This window comes from Clupea harengus, chromosome 15 (genome assembly GCF_900700415.2).
Source record: "Clupea harengus chromosome 15, Ch_v2.0.2, whole genome shotgun sequence".
NCBI classification, from domain to species: Eukaryota; Metazoa; Chordata; class Actinopteri; order Clupeiformes; family Clupeidae; genus Clupea; species Clupea harengus.
In genome coordinates this window covers 2,447,671-2,467,670 of record NC_045166.1, presented here as the reverse complement: position 1 = coordinate 2,467,670, position 20,000 = coordinate 2,447,671, and the positions used below count along the sequence as shown (strand labels likewise).

General features: G+C 49.3%; 1 protein-coding gene across 1 annotated transcript in view; it reads left to right on the top strand.

Annotated features, from left to right (window-relative positions):
- The window catches only part of afdna (afadin, adherens junction formation factor a), a 112,492-nt gene extending 92,498 nt beyond the window's left edge, over positions 1-19,994 (top strand). The window contains exons 24-34 of the mRNA XM_031581550.2: positions 2,220-2,285; positions 2,851-2,924; positions 4,996-5,114; positions 6,158-6,352; positions 6,724-6,812; positions 7,883-8,065; positions 8,259-8,624; positions 8,796-9,596; positions 13,476-13,610; positions 15,492-15,810; positions 19,332-19,994. Of these exons, the coding sequence (XP_031437410.1) occupies positions 2,220-2,285; positions 2,851-2,924; positions 4,996-5,114; positions 6,158-6,352; positions 6,724-6,812; positions 7,883-8,065; positions 8,259-8,624; positions 8,796-9,596; positions 13,476-13,610; positions 15,492-15,810; positions 19,332-19,411 (2,427 nt within the window). The 3' untranslated portion in view covers positions 19,412-19,994. The remainder of the gene's footprint in view (positions 1-2,219; positions 2,286-2,850; positions 2,925-4,995; positions 5,115-6,157; positions 6,353-6,723; positions 6,813-7,882; positions 8,066-8,258; positions 8,625-8,795; positions 9,597-13,475; positions 13,611-15,491; positions 15,811-19,331) is intronic.
- Positions 19,995-20,000: the final 6 nt, after the last annotated feature.

The following is a 20,000-nucleotide window of genomic DNA, read 5'->3' as shown; positions in this document are numbered from 1 at the left end:
GATAAGGCTCTCATTTTTTTTCTTTTCTTATCTGCATCAGTTAACCACAAGAACACTCCAGGAATGCTAAATATTGTTTTTCTTCTGTGAGGTCAGAATATCACAAAATAGACGGGGGGGAAAAACACTCTTTCTACTCGTACCCTTGAATTATAAGATCTCACTGTTATGGAAGAGTGCAACGTTTTACTATCCCACCCAAATATATCCACAGCATGCGGCCCAAACGCCTGAGTCATGCAGGCCAACCATTTCACATGATGTGCTGTCCAGCCTGGGGACTGGGCACTAGGGGCATATATTACCCAGCTAAACACACTGATCATGTGATCACAGGTTTCACTCGCCAGGGCTCGGCCTCCAGCTCACACTCTTGACATTTGTAGAGTGTTTGTTCAGGTGAAGGTGAAGTTGGTGGAGCATCTGGTCGGGATTTTGCCTCGGTTGCATGTGTGTTTGAGGGAAGCATATACACACACACAGACAGACACACACACAGACACACACACAGACACACACACAGACACACACACACACACACACACACACACACACACACACACACACACACACACACACAGACACACACACAGACACACACACAGACACACACACAGACACACACACACAGACAGACACACACACACCTACCTTTGAAGCCGAGTTATTTGAGTGTGATTTGCCCGCATCTAGCTATACTGTCACAGCTGGTAGTTTATAGGGGGCTTACAATACACACAATCTCTTGTGCTCTTTCTCTTTCTCCTCTCTCCCTCTTTCTCTCTCTATCCCTATCTCTCTCTCCTCTCTTTCTGTGCCTTCAATGGCAAATCCAGGCGCTGTAAAAATGCATGCACGTAAAACAAAAGGAAGTCAAACCCACAAAGCCTGCTCTCCAAAAACAAGAGAGCCAGTAAAACGGCAAGCTAAAACCCATTCCTTTTAAAGCGCACGGCTAGAGGAGCTGCTGTTGCTGCTGGCCACGAGTCAAGGTGAACTTCACCAGAAGGAACAGGTCCTTGTTTTCGCAGAGCTACGCTAGCTCAGCACGGGGCCACAATAGCAAGTCGATCACATTTCTCCTCGCAAGACATCAAAAGTAGATGTCCGGGGGAAGAGGAAAAAAAACAAACATCAAACAAGGTTGATGTAAGACTGCCTATCTGACCAGTACTTAAAGAGATCCATGGAGCTTGTTATACACACATTACAGCCTTCTTCTTCACATAACTCATGCATGAGTCCACACAGGAGGCTTTCCACATTGAGAACCTCTGGAGTCTCAGGGCTGAGAAGTGCTCCTCACAGCTGGAGATGGCTAGAAGGCAGATAGCCAGAGAACCAGCTGAGGAAACCCATCTGAATGGAGAGAGCCTCTTTGAGTGAGAGTGGAAGAGTGGAAGAGTGACATTTTCATCCCATTGACAGTGCAGCTGTGAAAGGAGTCATTGTCTGGAGCTGAAAGAGCCATGAAAGGGTTTATATCGGGCACAGAGGCTGGCTTCCACTTTAATTGCCTCGAGTTGGGGCAAGAGGAGGGAGCGGGAGGGTGGGAGCAGAGAGCTGCACTGAGTGGGGAACAGTCAGAGCCCAGACGACAACACATCAGCTCTGTTGACCTCTGACCCCCGACACACACACACACACACACACACACACACACACACTGCCGCCCGTCTCAAGGCGTAGTGGAGTAATCATGCTGCATTAGTCCCCAGAGAGGGTGAGGGATCAGTGGAGCTGCAGTCAATGGGTTCTTTCTGCACAGAGGGCTTTGTGTGCCTGTGATTTGTGGAGATGCCCCCCCCCCCCCCCTTACTTATGTGTGGCTGCTGGCTTTTTAAAAATGAAACTTTGTGTTTCTGTGAGGGAGAGAGAGAGAGAGAGAGTGTGTGTGTGTGTGTGTGCTAGTCCTCCAGTCTGTCAGAGTATATGTATTTTGTGTGAGGCATGTGTGTGTTTGATACTCGCAGTCTGAAGTGGATGACCGTGGCTTTTGTGGGAGTTATTCTATGTCTGAGATGATTTGTAAGGGTGTGTGTGTGTGTGTGTGTGTGTGTAACACGGAGACGTCTGCTTGAGCAGGCCCTACATGGGCAGAGCAGGTTTCAGGAGCGGTGCTGTTCTTCCCCCGTGGAGTGAGTTTATTACATGTGCAAGAGAGATGCTCGTCAGACCTCTCCATCCTCACAGTCTCTCATTTCCTGTGTCTGCTGCAGGGTGCTGGCCAGGACAAGCTGGGCATCTACATCAAGTCTGTGGTCAAAGGAGGAGCTGCCGATATGGTAAGACTGTCTGTGTGTGTGTGTGTGTGTGTGTCTCTCTCTCTCTGTGTGTGTGTGTGTGTGTGTGTGTGTGTGTGTGTGTGTGTGTGTGTCTCTCGCTCTCTGTGTGTGTGTGTCTCTCTCTCTCTCTCTCTCTCTCTCTGTGTGTGTGTGTGTGTGTGTGTGTGTGTGTGTGTGTGTGTGTGTGTGTGTGTGAGAGTGTGTGTGTGAGAGAGAGAGATTCCTAACTGGTTATTTAGGGGGAAAATGAATGCACACAGCGTCCTGTGACCTCATCTACTGTGAAGTTGCACGCAGCACGCTAGCCGCGGCGAGACTCAGGAAGTCTTAATGACGTCCTGTCCTGTGACACGGACAGAACAGAACAGAACACCCTAATCCACCATGATAGACTGCGGCAGCACTCAGCTATGCCACTGTATCTGTTTTTCTTGTGGTTTTGTGTGTGTGAGTGTTATTTCTCTTGGTGCATTTCTTACTGTGTGTGTGTGTGTGTGTGTGTGTGTGTGTGTGTTATTTCTCTTGGTGCATTTCCTAATGTTTTCTTTTGTGTGTGTGTGTGCAGGATGGGCGTCTGGCTGCAGGAGATCAGCTACTGAGTGTGGATGGCAGAAGCTTGGTTGGCCTCTCCCAGGAAAGGTACCTCCAGCAGCTACGCATTACTGTTTCAGTTTAACTCTTGCTGTCTGTCTCTCTCACACACACACACACACACACACACACACACACACACACACACACACACACACACACACACACAAATGGGCATTTTTCTCCAGACACAGCTGGTTTGTCCCACAGACCTGTAATAAGGCTCTAAATGCCCTTCATCTGGTCCTGCTGGTTCTCTCTGTCTAAGTAAAGGGAACTCCAGCAGAGCTGCACTAAGTCAGTTAACTGGCCCCCTCCAGCTCTCATTGGTTAACTGGCCCCCTCCAGCTCTCATTGGTTAACTGGCCCCCTCCAGCTCTCATTGGTTCACTGGCCCCCTCCAGCTCTCATTGGTTAACTGGCCCCCTCCAGCTCTCATTGGTTCACTGGCCCCCTCCAGCTCTCATTGGTTAACTGGCCCCCTCCAGCTCTCATTGGTTAACTGCCCCCCTCCAGCTCTCATTGGTTAACTGGCCCCCTCCAGCTCTCATTGGTTCACTGGCCCCCTCCAGCTCTCATTGGTTCACTGGCCCCCTCCAGCTCTCATTGGTTAACTGGCCCCCTCCAGCTCTCATTGGTTAACTGGCCCCCTCCAGCTCTCATTGGTTAACTGGCCCCCTCCAGCTCTCATTGGTTAACTGGCCCCCTCCAGCTCTCATTGGTCCTTCTGCATCACAGCTGGATTATGGGGGCTGAAGCAGGCAATATCCTGCTGTTCTCCCGCCGTTTGAACAGAGGGAAGAGAAAAACACTCTGATGAGAAACGCCTCAGCCGTGTTCAAAAACAAAGAGCTTTTTCAAAGAGGCCTACCTGAGCTTGCAGCGCACTTTAGATAACCCTACCCTACTCCACTCCACTTGAGGTACACACAGACTTACTGAGACGACAAACACTACACACACGCTACACACAGACTTACTGAGACGACACACGCTACACACACGCTACACACAGACTTACTGAGACGACACAAACTACACACAGACTTACCGAGACTACACACGCTACACACAGACTTACTGAGACCACACACGCTACACACAGATTTACTGAGACGACACGCACTACACACAGACTTACCGAGATCCCACAAGCACTGGACATTGAGACCCCCCCTCCTAAATCTCACTCGGGCTTAAAAGTTGTTTTCTGAGACGCTTGGCTTGACTCATCCGGGGATTGCTCGTAACCTTTTCACACTATTCTACTGTGTCACATAAAGCCCCACAAAGAAGCTCTTTATGTTCCCAGACGAGGAACTCTTAAGGGTCTAATGTGCTTTATTTGCCCGGCATTTAAAAGCTCAGCGTTCCGTCGGTGTGTTTCATTCTGGGACTTAATGAACTTGTTAAATGGAGGATCTGCATTCAATCAAAAGCATATGCTTCATTATGAATTTATTACCGCGCTTCCATCGGCGAACGGAAATTATACAGGAAGTAAACACTCTCACACACACACTCTCACACACACTCTCACACACACACACTCTCACACACACACACTCTCACACACACACACTCTCTCACACACACACAAACACACACACACTCACACTCACACTCACACACGCATGCACAACACACACACACTCACACTCACACACACACAGGCATGCACAACACACGCACACTCACTCTAGATGGATTTTTTTTGTTGTTTTGAGATGGCTTGTGAGCATTCGCCAGCATCAAACCACGACTGTACTTCTTCCAAACCAAGCCTCTTTAATGGCCTGTTGTGCTGTGAACTCTCAAAGTCAATCCCATATGGCAGTCACTAAGAAAATGCATTCATATCATTAGCTCCGTCTTAAAGAGAAGGGTTGCTCAATAAACATGATTATAGAGTCTGATCAAGTTAACTCTATGGATGAAACATGTTCAAATGTGTCAGTGAGCAGATGTTTTCATTCGTTGTTATATACCTTAGTGTTGCTTGCATTTAGCCAACTAAATGTTGAATGATGAGTGTTTTCTTGTGTTGTTTTCTAAATGTGTTGTGTGTATGTATGTACTATATTGTTAATGGTGTGTGTGTGTTTGTTTTGTGTGTCAGGGCGGCTGAGTTGATGGTTCGTACGGGTTCAGTGGTGACGCTGGAGGTGGCCAAGCAGGGCGCCATCTACCACGGCCTGGCCACGCTCCTCAACCAGCCCTCCCCTATGATGCCCAGAGGTGAGGCCTGACATGTGCTCTCCCCCAGACACCCACACCAGGCCTTCCATACCAGGGCGTCTGCTTCTAGTGTTTGACATGTGCTCTCCCCCCGGACACCCACACCAGGCCTTCCATACCAGGGCGTCTGCTTCTAGTGTTTGACATGTGCTCTCCCCCCAGACACCCACACCAGGCCTTCCACACCAGGGCGTTCCGATGTTCCGAGCTTCAAAAATAGTGAAACATTGGAACATTGGAAGCCCAGTCAAAAACAGCTTTTTTATAGTTTAACTGCATGGCCTGGCGAGTGTCCCTGATTGGCTGGCATGGGCACTTGTGCCCCCCCCCCCACCACCACACACACACACACACACACACACCCCTCTCTCTTCAAACCCCCTGCCTGTCACAGAGGATAAAAGTGCTGTTGGCATGAAACAGTGCAGATTCCAACCCAATGACAGGAGCCCATTTGCTTTTGTGATGGATAGAACTGTAGGCCTCCTATTGCAGAGAGAGAGAGAGAGAGAGAGTGAGAGGAGGGGAGGGGAGGGGAAGGCTGCTTAATGTCACTGGGCTGATCTGAAGGCCTTTGTTTGAGAGGGTAATGTCCAACTCTCTGACTGATGACAGCAGTGCACTTTATCACGCTTAGAAATCTTTTCCAGCCATGGACACTACTCATTTAACCAAGTCTAACTCTAGCACAGGTTATAGCAGAAAGGATGTGTTCTGTGGCAGAAAAGAAACAGACCTTGCAACAAAGTGTGTCCTGAGGGATTATTCTAAAAGATGAATTGCTACTGTAGTGTTTTTGAATTACAGTTGGAAATATCTTTAGGATATTAGGAGGCACAGCAATAAATCATTATTAGTACTGTTTTTTTTTTTTTTTTTAAACTGAGTGACAAAGTAAAGACCCAGGGCTGATATCTGATCTACTTGCACGTGACCGTGTCAGATAAACATGTAGAGTGAGTAGAAGCTCGTTTTTCTCCCCGGCAACCATTCAGTAATGCCTCTCGTCCCCCCCCCCCCCACCATTCTGTTCCTCCCCTCAGCCAATTCCAAGGACAAGAACGGCAAGCTGCGACCAAAGAGCGAGGGCTTCGAGCTGTACAACAACACAGTGCAGAACGGCTCCAGCGAGAGCCCGCAGGGTGCCTGGGACAACTACCCCGAACCAAAGAAGATGACCGGAGAGGAGCGGCTGCTCAAGAACCGCGCTGACCACCGCTCCAGCCCCAACGTGGCCAGTGAGTAGACCCAGAGTGAGGCCTCACACACCAGCTGGTGTAGGCCCACGGAAAGAAAAACAACCAAATCGACAACATTGTTCAATATTTAATATTGTATAATATTTGTATACTATTGTATCTTATTCAATATGCATTAGCTATAATTAACATCGTATTTCATAAACAGTGTAAAAAGAGGAAAGGACTCGTAGGTGGTGTTAGATGGGCTGGGGCCGGTTTGGCTTCAGATAGTAGGATAGTGGTAGGGTACACACACACACACACACACACACACACACACACACACACACACACACACACACACGCACACACAGAGACTCTCACGCACTCCCAAAACCAGTTCTGATCATCCCCACTCCTCCTTACAGACCAGGCTCAGAGTCCAGGAGGAAAGCCTGTGTACCCTGCAGCTCCAGGGAAGATCACCTCAGTCTCCACTGGCAATCTCTGTGCTGATGTGAGTACACACGCACACACACGCACACACACGCACACACACGCACACACACGCACACACACGCGCACGCACGCAAACAATTTACGCTCACACGTCCTCCCTAAACAACATCTGATGGAGGAATGTTGCATGCTTCTGTTTCAAAGCAGTAAACATGCCCTTTCCCAAGGTCATTGACTTTTAGTGAGTACACGCTACCCTATTAAACCTAATGGCTCTTTGTTATTCGCAACTCCAAACACGCACAGAGCAGATCTCTCCTGTGTCTGCTGCTCCATACGGCTCCTTTAAGGAACTTCTAAATGCCGATAGCAGCCCTGCATATTAGCATCCCCGTGGGTATTCCCCAGTCTGTGCTTGGCTCGGTCTCGTGGATCGTAATTGAGAAAGCTTTGATCTCTGTTTGCCAGAGCCATCAGGCAATTCATCCTAATCATCCCCCACCCCTCCTGGAAATCTCTACCTCTGATTTAGCTGATCCCACCGCAGGCTTTCTAAGGCCTTTTTTCTCTCCTCATCTGCCTCCCTGCAGTCAACAAACAGTCCCAACTCCCTGACCACAGCCCGAGCTAGTCGGCGTCACAGACGCTAGCAGTCTAGAGGTCCCTCCCCCCTGGCTCCTGTAGTCTGGGGGCAGACGGTATAACTCTGCTGGGCTCTAATGCCCCCCCCCCCTCAGGGGCCTGGTGGTGTCACGGAGGAAAGAGAAAGGGGAGAGCATGCATGCAGTGTGTGTGTGTGTGCGTCGTGTGGAATAACATGGGGAGACGTGTGGCGTAGCGTTGCGTGTTTTAGTCTGGTGAACATCGGAGCCTGTGTTTATGCTAGCATGCTGTTAGAGGAGCGTGTCAGGCAGCGCTCATGGAAAGTCATCTGGGCCCCGAAAACAAACATGTAACGGCCCTGTTAAATGGTTGTGTTTGGGTGAAGAGGATCCAGGGATGCTAACTCAAAGCTTTCTGGCCAAATGTATTAGTTACCAGAAAAGCTGAATAGGTGGGTAACTTGAGTATGACCTCATTTCCTTTATTCTTCCCTCCGTCATCTCCATCCCTCTGTCCCTTCTCCAGGAGGAGCCCTCCCCCCCACATGCCGAGGCCTACCCCATCCCCACTCAGACATACCCCAGAGAGTACTTCACATTCCCGGCCTCCAAATCTCAGGACCGTGTGGTGCCCTCGCCCAACCAGCCTTGGCAGAACGAGGACAGGCCCCCGATGGAGGTCCATCCCAACAACAACATGTCCATGCAGGTGTGTGTGTGTGTGTGTGTGTGTGTGTGTGTGTGTGTGTGTGTGTGTGTGTGTGTGTGTGTGTGTGTGTGTGTGTGTGTGTGTGTGTTAGTTTGTGAGGGAGAATTCATAGGGAGTATTGAGGTTTTCTCTGTCTGTGAAAGCTGTCAAAAGACGATAGTGTGTAAATTCTTTGTGTTCTGTGCCCACACAGAGAGTGGCACGCTCTCAGGAGGAGCTGAACGACGTGCCCGGCGGGTACCTGCAGCAGCAACATCCGGACTACCAGCACGGCGGCAGCAGCGAACACTGGAACCAGCAGGTCTCCTCCTCCGTGGAGTCCAGCACCTCCAGCCAGGAGCACCTCAACTACTCCAACGCCTCCGTCAGCACCCTTAACAAGGGCCACAGCAACCACAAGAGCGGCCCAGGCCGCTGGAAGACCCCAGGGCCCCCCCCTGGCCCCGGCCCCGGCCCCAACTCCCAGCCGACACGCACTGACTTGCCCCCGCCGCCGCCGCCTCCACCAGCCCACTACGACTACGAGCCCCACCCAGACATGCCGCTGCCCCCTCCACCTGCCTCTCAGCAGCAGCAGCAGCAGCAGCAGCAGCAGCAGCAGCAACAACATCAGCAGCAGCAGCAGCAGCTACATCATCAGCAGCAGCTACATCAGCAACAGCAGCTACATCATCAGCAGCAGCAGCAACATCAGCAGCAGCAGCAGCAACAACAACAGCAGCAGCAGCAGCAGCAGCAGGCGGCCGCCGCAGCAGCTGCCGCCGCCACCGCCGACCGCAAGAAGCGCGAGGAGCAGCAGCGCTGGTATGAGAAGGAGAAGGCCCGGCTGGAGGACGAGCGCGAGAGGAAGAGGAGGGAGCAGGAGAGGAAGCTGGGCCAGGTCCGCGGCGCCCCCGGGCCCAACCACAACCAGCACGGCACCCTGCCCCCACCGGCCCACCACCACCACCCCCAGATGCCCCCGCCCGCCGCTCACGGGCCCGGGCAGATGCCCCCCCAGCAACCGTACCTGCCCCCCCAGCCCCAGCAGCCCCAGCCCCCTCTGCCCCAGCAGATGCCCGCTGTCCCAAGCCGCCCCGACAAGCACTCCAGCCTGCCTCGCGGGATGTCGGGCCCGGGCGCCCCCCCTCCTTCCGGGGACACGGTGATCCGCGAGCTCCTGCCACAGCAGCAGCCGCGCACCATCGAGCGGCGCGACCTCCAGTACATCACCATCAGCAAGGAGGAGCTGTCGGCCAGCGACTCGCTGTCGCCCGACCCCTGGAAGCGCGACGCCCGCGAGAAGTTCGAGAAGCAGCAGCAGCTGCAGATCGTGGACCTGCTGGACAAGGAGATCCAGGACCTGCAGGCCAAGCCCGAGCGCACGGCCGAGGAGAGCGACCGCCTGCGCAAGCTCATGCTGGAGTGGCAGTTCCAGAAGCGGCTGCAGGAGTCCAAGCAGAGCGACGAAGACGACGACGATGAGGACGAGGACGAGGACGTGGACACCACCCTCATCATGCAGAGGCTGGAGGCCGAGAAACGAGCACGGGTGAGCGGGACGGAGGAGGGGAGGAGGAGGTGGGAGGGGGATGGCCAGACGAGTTGCCTCAATACCAGTCAGACCCCTTGATCAGGGTTAGAGTTGGCTTTGATGCAAATTTGAGTCATTTCAGGATCGTAATGGTATTTTTTCATTAGTCTGTGTGATTGAGGAAAATCGCCGTTAATCCATTCAGTGTGTTACAATCTTTAACTGTATTCATTTTCAGTTCGTCCTGAAATGACTCGCTGTAGATGTCGGGCTTCCAATCATCGCCTGAGCCTTGTTTAGTTGCCAAGCTTGATAGCGTGCAGCTTTGTGTTGTTAACTGCTCTATGTTCCTCCTCAAGGACTTCTTTCCAAATTCCAGAGAAACGTTTCGCCGTTGGGCGAAAAAAAAAAAAAAGGTAGCGGCAACAACAGTACGGCACAAGTGATCGCCACAGGATTGGACACCACCCTGCACGGCTGCATACTGGGGACTTGGCAGCAACCCCAGTCACACATTAGGACACACATGCAGGGGGAAGATAGAGTTCACACTCCCAGTGCCCATACAGGGAGCTAGAGGCCAGGGCTAGAGCAGAGGGCAGTGAGGGCCTGAACCAGGTCGAGGGCAGGAAGGCTCTCTAGGGGAAGAGTCTCAGTGGTGGAGAAATTCCTTTATGGAATCTCTCTGGCATCGGAACGGTTGAGTTTTTTTTTTTTTTCTTTCTCTCCTTTCTTTGTTTCGTTGTTTTTCTTTTTTCTGAATGAATGAATGTTTTTGCAATGTGCACCTGCACCATGCTTCTGTCATCGCTTTTGCTGTGCTGCGCGCTGCGTTCCCTCTGGCTGCTGGGATGGCAGGGTGGACGGGAGGGTTTCGGCGCGTCCCTAACGCCACATCCATCACCACGCAAACCTGTGGAAACTTAGCAAATCCTCATCGGTCGGTGCCTTTCTTCTCCAAAGAAAACCCACACGTTTTTTTTTTAATAATCCTTGATGTGCGTGTATTCAGTCTCACTAAAGTTAATCAACCGAGTTTCTTTTTTTAAATTAATACAGGTCATGAAATGTAATGATTTTGGCCAGATTCACAGTATTCTGGTCATGACGCAAGGTCCTTGCTATTATTTTTTTTGTAACATTCTGTGAGAAGCAAAGTCATCCCTTTCCCTTGAAGCAGATGGCTGTTTAGATGACCAACACTTTATTGCTCGTACAAGACAGTCGATGAAGAGAAAAACAGGCAAAAAAATGATTGGCTTGCAAACTCTGATGAGCAAGTGCCATGAAAAAAACTGTAGCAGGAAGGTGCCTTCTATGGTATGGGGTCAGGGCCTGCAGGTGGAGAGGAGTGGAGAGTGTTTCATGTGGAAAAACATTGTCTTAGCGGTAGGGGGGGTCTGTGGAATGAAGTGCAGATTCCTGCTTAAACCTCATGCCTCTCCAGCGCCTTGCCAGCACTCCTCTCTAGGTGGGGGGGTTTGGGGTGGAGTGTTGAGGGGCTGCCGCAGACGCTAATCAATCCCATGCTGCTCCGGAATGTTCCTGGCAGCACATCACTGCGTCCGAGCCCAAGCAATGTTTTCACTTTTATCTTCTCTTTTTTTTTTTTTTTTTTTTTTTCTCCCTCGTCTTCCTCCTCCTCCTCCTCTTCTTTTTCTACTTCTTTTATTTCTTGTTTCCTCCTGCCCTAAATCACCCCCAACTCCCCTCTTCTGTTTGTTTCCTCCCTCCCTCCCTCCCTCCCTCTCTCTCTCTCTGTTGGTTTCTTTTTTCCCCGCAGCAGACTGCTGTCCCAGCAATCTCTGTTCTAGACTTGGTACGTTCTTTTACACTCGAACACTTCTAGTTTGAGGCTCAACCTGTGACTTCCTGACGCTCATTATCTCAACTCCCCCGCCCCCCACCCCCCTCTTCCGCCGCCTCCACTCTCACCGCCCCTAACCTGGTGCTCTTGGGGTCTGTGGGGAGGTTGGACGGGATGGGCTGGGCTGGTGGGAGGGGAGAGGGGGGCCTCTTTAGGGTGCAGCTTATGGGCAACGCAACATGGGATGTGCATTGGCTACGATGCCCTTCCTTCACCGCTGAACCACTGTGGAGCTGTGCTTTAGTCCCCCAAGACCGTGCCCGTCCTCCTCGCTCATGTGTACAATAACTGATTTAACGTCACTGGAAACTATCCTATGTTTGCTGAAAGTTAAGACTGCTGAAGTATTCTGAGTCTGCCCGTATTCACCAATCAGGAAACTTCTTGAGAGACGGGCTTCCATTTATTTAGCATTTCTAAAACCATTGATTAATAATAATAATAATTTTTATAAGAAACCCAACCTTCTGTCAGTTTAAAAGATTCACAAAACCCTATAAGTACACCAGTCGGAGACTGATCCATAGCGTCTTTACATTGGCAACGAGAGAAGCACGCGTCCCTCAACACAGCTGGTCAGTGAAGTGAATGCAGGACACCAGGAAGGGTCTCTGTGCATGACCTGGGGCTCTCCCTAGCAGTGACCCGGCCTGCCCCCCCGCCTGCCTGACTCGGGGCCCTTGCCATCAATCCTCCTCCACCTCATCTTCATCATCATCAGCATCATCATCATCATATGTGGTCATGTGGTGGTGCTCATTGGGTTGTCTGTTCCGTTTCTCCTGTGCGTGCAGTACCAGTGTTTGAGCCCGTGTGGTGTGATCTTTGACATGCATTTACAGTTGAGGGTTCCTAACGTTGGGTTGACGTGACGAGCGTTTTAACATTTAGCGTTTTTCTGAATTGGGCATCGGGTTCCCTTTTTGTTTTATTGCTGGATTGTGATAGGCCTGAGCCTCTGCTCTGCTAATGTTTGCACACCCCATCTCTCTCTCTTTCTTTCTCTCTCTCTCTCTCTCTCTCTCTCTCTCTCTCTCTCTCTCTCTCTCTCTCTCTCCTCATCTGTCTGCATGCATGGATGTGCGATGTGCCTCTTTCTCTTTCTTCTGTGATTCTCTTGTTCTCAGTCTGTCTCCAGTACACATTGCCTCTCTCAACCCAGGGGCTGAAACAAAACACATTTTTGAAACGTAAAAAAAAAACTATTAATAGGTACGAGCGGATATTTTAACCTTAATGTCCCCTGCAAAAGCCCTCTATCATTTAAAGGGCCTCGTCTCAGCATATCCATTCTACTGCTAGTTTATTGACTCCTCCGTGGACCTTGGGCCTGCAGTAGGCCTGGCACCTGCAGGGGCAGTCCAGGTGTCCGGTGCCTCTGAATCAGCCTTTGTGTCCGGGCAGGGTCCCTCCTGGGGCTGGAGCACTTCTACTCAACCACAAATTCAACATGCAGCACTTTTTTTCTTTCCGCCCACTGTGCCCTATCCTATATGTTGCTGTATAGGCTGTTGTTCATTTAACCAGCACAGCCAGCTCTAATGGCTTGGATGAAAAGGCTAATTGAATCTACCCTTGTGGCTTGCCCTTAAATTGCTAAATTGTTGGGTATACTTCCATGTTTAGGCCCGTTTAGTGACGATGTGGTGGTTTAAGTCATCCACTACCAAAATGCAATGAAACCAGCTTTATAAGACTGTATTTGGTCAATTTCTTAGAGGAGGAGACCTTTAGCATGTATAAAAGTCATGGCTAACTACTGGCCTAACAAACTCGTAACACAGACCCTACTTAACCCTTTTATTATACTTCGTATTATTTATATGAAAATGATTACTACTCATACGTCTTCAGTATTCAGACTGTCAGTTTTGATATCCATCCGTGCCGTACCTTTGCCGTACTCATTTGTTTTGTGTTTGGTGTTGCGTTGTGCCGACTTCTTCCCGTGTGCGATTGGGTCCAAAACGCTAACTCCCCCCCGAGCAGCTTCTAACGCATGTTGTGTTTGGTGCCCCCCCGCCCTACAGTTGCAGGACGAGGAGCGGAGGAGGAAGCAGCAGCTGGAAGAGATCCGCAAGCGGGAGGCAGAGGACCGGGCCAAGCAGGAGGAGGAGAGACGCTGGAGGGAGGAGGAGAGGGCCAGGAGAGAGGCCGAGGAGAAGGTACACCCGTCCGGTAGTCCAGGAGCAGAGAGCGCCTGAGCTCAGTCACGCTGGGGCACAAAAGCCTGAATGGCATTCAAGAAGCTTTTGATGCGTTTTGCTTCAACTACCCCAAGATTTTCATGTACTTCATAAATGCCTCGGTAGTGTACATGAATGCATGGTTAAAAGTACGTTTAAAAGGATTGTGTTTGGAAGGACCATCATTGCTGGAATATTTTAAGCTACAAATACTGCCTATTGTGTAAGTGTAAGCAGACTACGTCGCATGAAAATGGTTTGGAAAGGCTTATGGCATAAGAGAATGGTTTATTTGCAGGATGTACAACAGAATCATTTTACTTCACAGAGCAGGCTTTGTGGCCATATTTATGACAAGTATCTGTCAAACCAACTGTCATCAACCCAAACAGCCCGGAGACCTTTGTCATCTTTGTTGTGGAGACCAAGAGAAAACAATCTTACCATCTTTAGACAGCGTAATCCCATGCCAAGATCAGTCAGAAACCACACGTCAGAACTCAGGCAGAGCCAGGCAGGCAGAAAATAGAAGACTGTTGTTGTGACTGTGCTTACCGCTGAGATATCCTAAGGTTAGAGTCCTAGTCAACACATTAGACTACTCTCATGCAAAGCTGGTTTCTATGAGGAGCAGAGAACATGGAAGGCCATTGTACTCACCCAAGTCATCAGCAATCAGGGTCTTCATTCACAGGGAGTAACCTTTGCATTTCAGAGAGAGAACGCTTTTGACAGATAATAGTTGACAGAACAGAGAAGATGAGCGATGAGATGCTAATGTCAGCGGAGCAGTGTTTCTACAGAGTTTTGTTTGTGTGTCCTCTGCCAAAGTTGGTTATTTGAAGTTGTGGATGAGGACGTCTGAATCACCAGTGGTCTGAACCAGTGGTCATTGCATTCCTTCATGTCTCGACACACCCAACCTCCATTGTTTTCAGTGTGTGGTCATCTCAGTTCTGTGTCCTGTGAGTCATTCTTCAGACCACTGGTAATTCGGCGTCCCACTGATGGTCATGTCCAACTGCATGTCTTGAAAATGTGCCCCATTCCTTGTGTGTGATGATGTGTACACCCCCCTTACTACACGGAACCCCCCCCCCCCCCCCCAAAAAAAAGCCATATCAGTGTCATTTCAGTTTCAGGTTTGCTTCATGGTCATCATCATGTTTCACAAGATTTGCTTTGGTCAGTTGTTATGAGTGGCCCCCTCCCTACCCAAACTCCCTACCATCCTGGCTATGGCTTGAGCCATAGCAAACACATCTTCATCAGCGCCCCCCACCCCCATTTATTTCATCATTGGCATCCCCCCCCCCCCCCCCCCCCCCTTCCCCTAAACCAACCAGAAAAGATTACATTAACACAAGGGGATCATGGATAGATACCTAGAGAATAATCAAGCCTGCACGGAAGTACCCAATGGCCCGCTGAAGATTCTCCCAAAGCCACCAGTCCTTGAGAATAGAAGCCCCCCCCAGACCAGCCAGAAATGGACCCTTCTCTGCAACATCTTAGGCCCCCAACCCAACCCCACCCCTGCCAGCACAACACTACAGAGCAGCCAACCCTCACCCAACTATACAGACATGCCATTCAGGAACACCCCCCTTTCAACACATACATCCTACCTCAGATCAGCCATTTTCCAAAGACATAACGACACACAATCACTGAAGACAGTAGCGAATGGAAGCTTAGATTGTCCCTGTAGGGAAGCAATCAAGTTGCACCAGAAATGAGCCTGTCCACTAACCTTGTAGCTGTAGTCACTAGCTAGATCAGCGCCTAACCTCCGGGTAGCGTAGCCAAAGTTGGCCACTCGCCTGGCTTTTTCTAACCGGCTGTTCCCCCTTCCACCAGAGGAGACAGGAGGAAGAGTACTATAACCGCCTGGAGGCGGGAAGGCGCCGGCAGCACGAAGAGGCCGAGCGCAAGCTGCTGACCCCCGACGAGCCTGGTCTGTACAGACCGCCCCTCCCCAGGGACTACCAGCCCCCCCCTCCCGCCTCCCCCGCCAACACAGCCAACACTAACCACAGCAACAGCAGTGCTCCTCCACCCCCACCCCAGAGAAACACCTCTTACCTCAAAACCCAGGTCGCATCCCCTGACACCCTGTACACTGCCAAGTTTGTCTCGTACAATGATGAGGAGGAGGAGGAGGATGCTAGCCCAGCAGGTCAGGTTAAGCTTTCCGCGACCCGGAAGTCATACGGCGACCTCCCACCCGCCGAGCATAAGCCGCCGCCCCCTGCGCGAAAGCCCCGCCCTATGTCCGACGGGATCTTTCTGTCCAGTTCATTCCAAATGCCTGCTGACAATGCCAACAGTACTACAGGCCGGGCAGGCCACGGCCCTCCACTCCCTCCCACCAAACCCAACTTCATCCCATCAGCCAATTCTAAAGGTAGAGACGGAAGAGGAGAGAGGAGAGAGGAGTAACCCCCAACCCCCCATTCTCCCCCGCCCTGTTCACTCCTCCTCATTCTCTCGTTTAGTTTTCACATATACATTTTTGTGTCATTTTTTGTGTTCCTGTTTTCTCCAGTCGTTTCAGCTGAGAGGGGTGTCCACTCCCACTCTTCCCCACCCCTCTCACTCTCTTCCATCCTTCCCTCCACGCCCGTCTTATTCAGTCCGTAGATCTGTAGAAGTAGCTGCTCAATCAATCCCATCTCCCTTGATTTTTGTCTGTCTATTTTCCATCTCTTTAAGTGTTGTAGTGTTTTTGTTAGTTTTCTGTCCTTCGTGTGTAATTTTTTGTCCTTTTTTTGTCCTGAAATTCCCCCCCCCCCCCCGCGTAATTATCCTCCGTCTTCAACGATTCCTCTCCTTGTAAAATCACTCACTGTGCGTAAAAGCAATTGATTATTCACTCCCTCCTCACCAAAACGAATCAAAATAAAAAAAAAATTGTGATCGATCACTCGGCACTCAAGACGTCCAATCAAAGTACTGTTGGTGTTGCCACCCTGCCCCTGTCTGTCTGGTCTCGCTACATGTGGGTTGGCCGCCTCAGCTCCCTGGCCTGACGGCCTGACGGCCATGCTTGTTGTCACTCATGGTGGTGGGGTCCCTGAGCAACGACTCCCCTCAGTACTAGTCTCACTTGGCAAAAGAAAGGGGAACTGATCTGAAAAGAATGAGGCATCCCATTTGTTTGTGGCTGTTTCAAAGGTTCTGGTCGTACAGTAGTTGATATTTTAGCACTGTTTAGTGTAGGAAATACATTACTTTTATCTGTGGAAAACTGCCTTTCAAAAAATGTGCTCTAAATGAATGGGAAGAACACCGTTAGTGCAATTTGACGTAGATTGTACATGCTGACATTTTGTTGACTTACTTGAAAAGGTCTCTGTTGCCCTCTAGTGGGATATCCATGAGTGTTGGTTGGTTAAATGTTAGTTGTGGTTTGGGAAATGTAGTTTTTTTTTTAACCCATGCTCATATTTAATTGTAATTGGTTAATATTTGGCTGGCCTGCAGCCATCGTATTTACTTATTTTAAAACTCCTTTTTAGATAGTAGATTTCGTTTTTTTTTTAATTGAGATGAGGGTCTGATTTAGGAACAATAATTCCAACTTTAAACAGCCATGCACAAATGAATGCCAGTAATGCAACCCAGCCAATGCAGAGTCCTCTTTGAACCTCCAGTGTACCTCACTGCATCCTTCACCTGCATGTCACACCTGCACCAGGTGCCCTGACACTTCCCCAACTGACAGACCAGTTTTGACCTGAGTTGCATTATTCATCATTCTGATTGAGGGACCAATCACTAACCTTGGCACTACCGCTGGTGTTGAAATTCAAAATAGGCCAATCTGCTTAAATGCTTTGCACCCCCCCCCCCCCCCCCCTGCTTTTAAAAGGCCACTGATTTCATTTGATGCGAAATCCATTGCTATTTACTGCCTCTGCTTTTTTGCTTTTTCTTTCCTTGCGTGAGTTCATTCTCGTATGTCTGCAGCCATCTTAACACACACAGTCTCCCGTTGAAATATGTTGTGGAAAGCCACCACTTACTAGTTGGTTACTTGTGAAAAATATTTTGTTAATTTAAAAGATTATGTGGGCTTCTGTGTGGCTTAAGGTGTGTCTGTGTCTATCTGTGAGCTTCTGGCTGTTGTGTCTCCATGTGTTCGTTTTGTCTGTTGCTTCCCCCCACCCTCCCCGTCCCCCCACACCCACCACTGAAGATGGGCTGGGGCCTCAGGTGACCTCCGACCTGAGGCTCTGGCCACTTCAGACCAGTTGCACACCAAAGGAGATCACTTCACTGGTGGCAGCAGAGTCCTGTGCAAAGCCAGAAGGCAGCTTCTGGAACATTCTTCAGGGTTTAGAAAGTCCAGCCTCAAAATTCTGAGCCTGCCTTTATCTCCAAGGGATATCAGGAAATATTTCAGACCAACAGAAAAATGTGTTTTTGTAACGATCCAGGCATTTCAGTCCTTGGCTCAAGCTTACATCTCCCTTTTTTTATTTCCTCATCACAATAAAGGCACAAGTATAAGCTTACATCTGGCTCAACGAATGAGATTTAAAATCCCTAAAAGAGTGGCTTTTCTGCTCTTGGGCGGTGTTTGCTGTCCCTGAAGGAGCAGATGTTGGAAAGGCCAAGGCCCGCTTTAGAGTGAAGCCTGTTTTTAGCACTAGAGCATTTGCTCCTGAAATACTCGCCCACTCTGCCTGTGAAGTGCTCTCCTTGGTTCACACTTGGCAATGTGTTTTGTGTCTGCCCTGTCCCTCCCAATTCGTACTTCATTGTTTGGGAAACAGACACGCCTTCCCAAAACCAGCCACATGCATTTGGATTCTGGTTTTGCTATTCACCCTGGCAAATCAGAATGCAATGTGGGCAACCAGGACTCATTTTAAGAGGTTCTAGAAGGTTGTAGCACAGCACAGGCGTTCCTCGTGCTCTGACAGACACACGGACATATGAGCCTCGGGTAAATGCTTATTTGGGGGACAGTGGAGGATGGAGGTCAAGGAATGCTCACAGAAAGGTCAGAATATGGCTTCCTGGCCATTTGTCTTGAGTGACCAGGGTGAAACCATATTTGAATCCTAATTGAATAAAATCAGAAATGTAAGCCCTTTGGGAAGTGCAATGGTGAAGAAAGTAGTATAATGTTGCATTGGCCATTTTATGGTTCAGATGTTTGTTTAAAACTTGAAACCATAGAAGCCTCTTGGCTGAAGAGTGCCCTTTGACCTCCACCTTTGACAGTCCACAGTTGTTCGACAGACCCTGCTTCAGATATGCTTTGGAATGCCTCTGACGCTAATCCGACTACTCTTGCTGCTCAGCTTCTTGCGGTCTGGACGAAAAAGAATCAAAGTTGTTCATCATCTTGAGATATTGTAAAAAAAGTTGCTGGGTAGAATATAGTAGGTGGTTATGAGTGCTGCATTGAATTTTGCAATCCTTAAAGAAGATTTAATAACCATGGTTACTATAGATAAGCTGCTTTCAGCAGCATAGATGTTAACCATTTTCATTGAATGTGGCGAACTGAAAGCAGCTATTTCCTCTTATTTTATAGGCCTTCCTTATGGAAATCTGGTCCTCGACCCAGCAGCCTTTGCAATCCCTTGAGAAATTTGTTGTGCCAGCTGTTGAAGGGAACTGTTGAATTGATTCATAATGTTCACTTTGCATTCTTTGTTTTTCATCATTGATAAATTGTAACAGGATTTAATTCGTACACTGGAAACACAACAGGGCTTGTAGGATCGGGAGAAGTTTACAAGGAAAAATGGATTAAAAGGTAAGCGAAAGACACTAGAATCCACTGGTGAGTGATGAGATTCTATCAGAGACAAATGCATCTCCTCGCCATTGCCCAACACCTTTCAGATATATTGACAGTATAACTGAAGAATGCTCACCTATCTCAGTGTCCAACTGGTTCAAGTGTTAAATAGATAAATAAATACATGGCTTGATTACATTCCGTAGTTACATAATTCTTTATTTGGCCAACCCCAACTGTCAAACCCATGCACCTATACTACCATTCAAAAATTTGGAATCACTGAGAAGTTTCCTTGTTTTTGAAAGTATCACATTTCCCCCCAGTTTATGCTGGTCTTCTAGGCAGAGTTGAAAAGAAAAAGGCATATCTGAGGCCAATTAAAGGAAAAGACTCCAATTAGCAAAAGGAAACCGATTGGGTGGAATATTATTGATAATATATTATCGACCGACAGATCTAAGTTGAGGTGTTTCATCCTGTAACCCATACATTCCAAATGATGCCAGATCTGCTTAGGGAAGAAGCAGCCAAGCTGTAATGCTGCAAAGCATTTTTATTAGATGGATAAAAATGTGAGTTTTCCTGGAAAGCATATCATTTTCTGG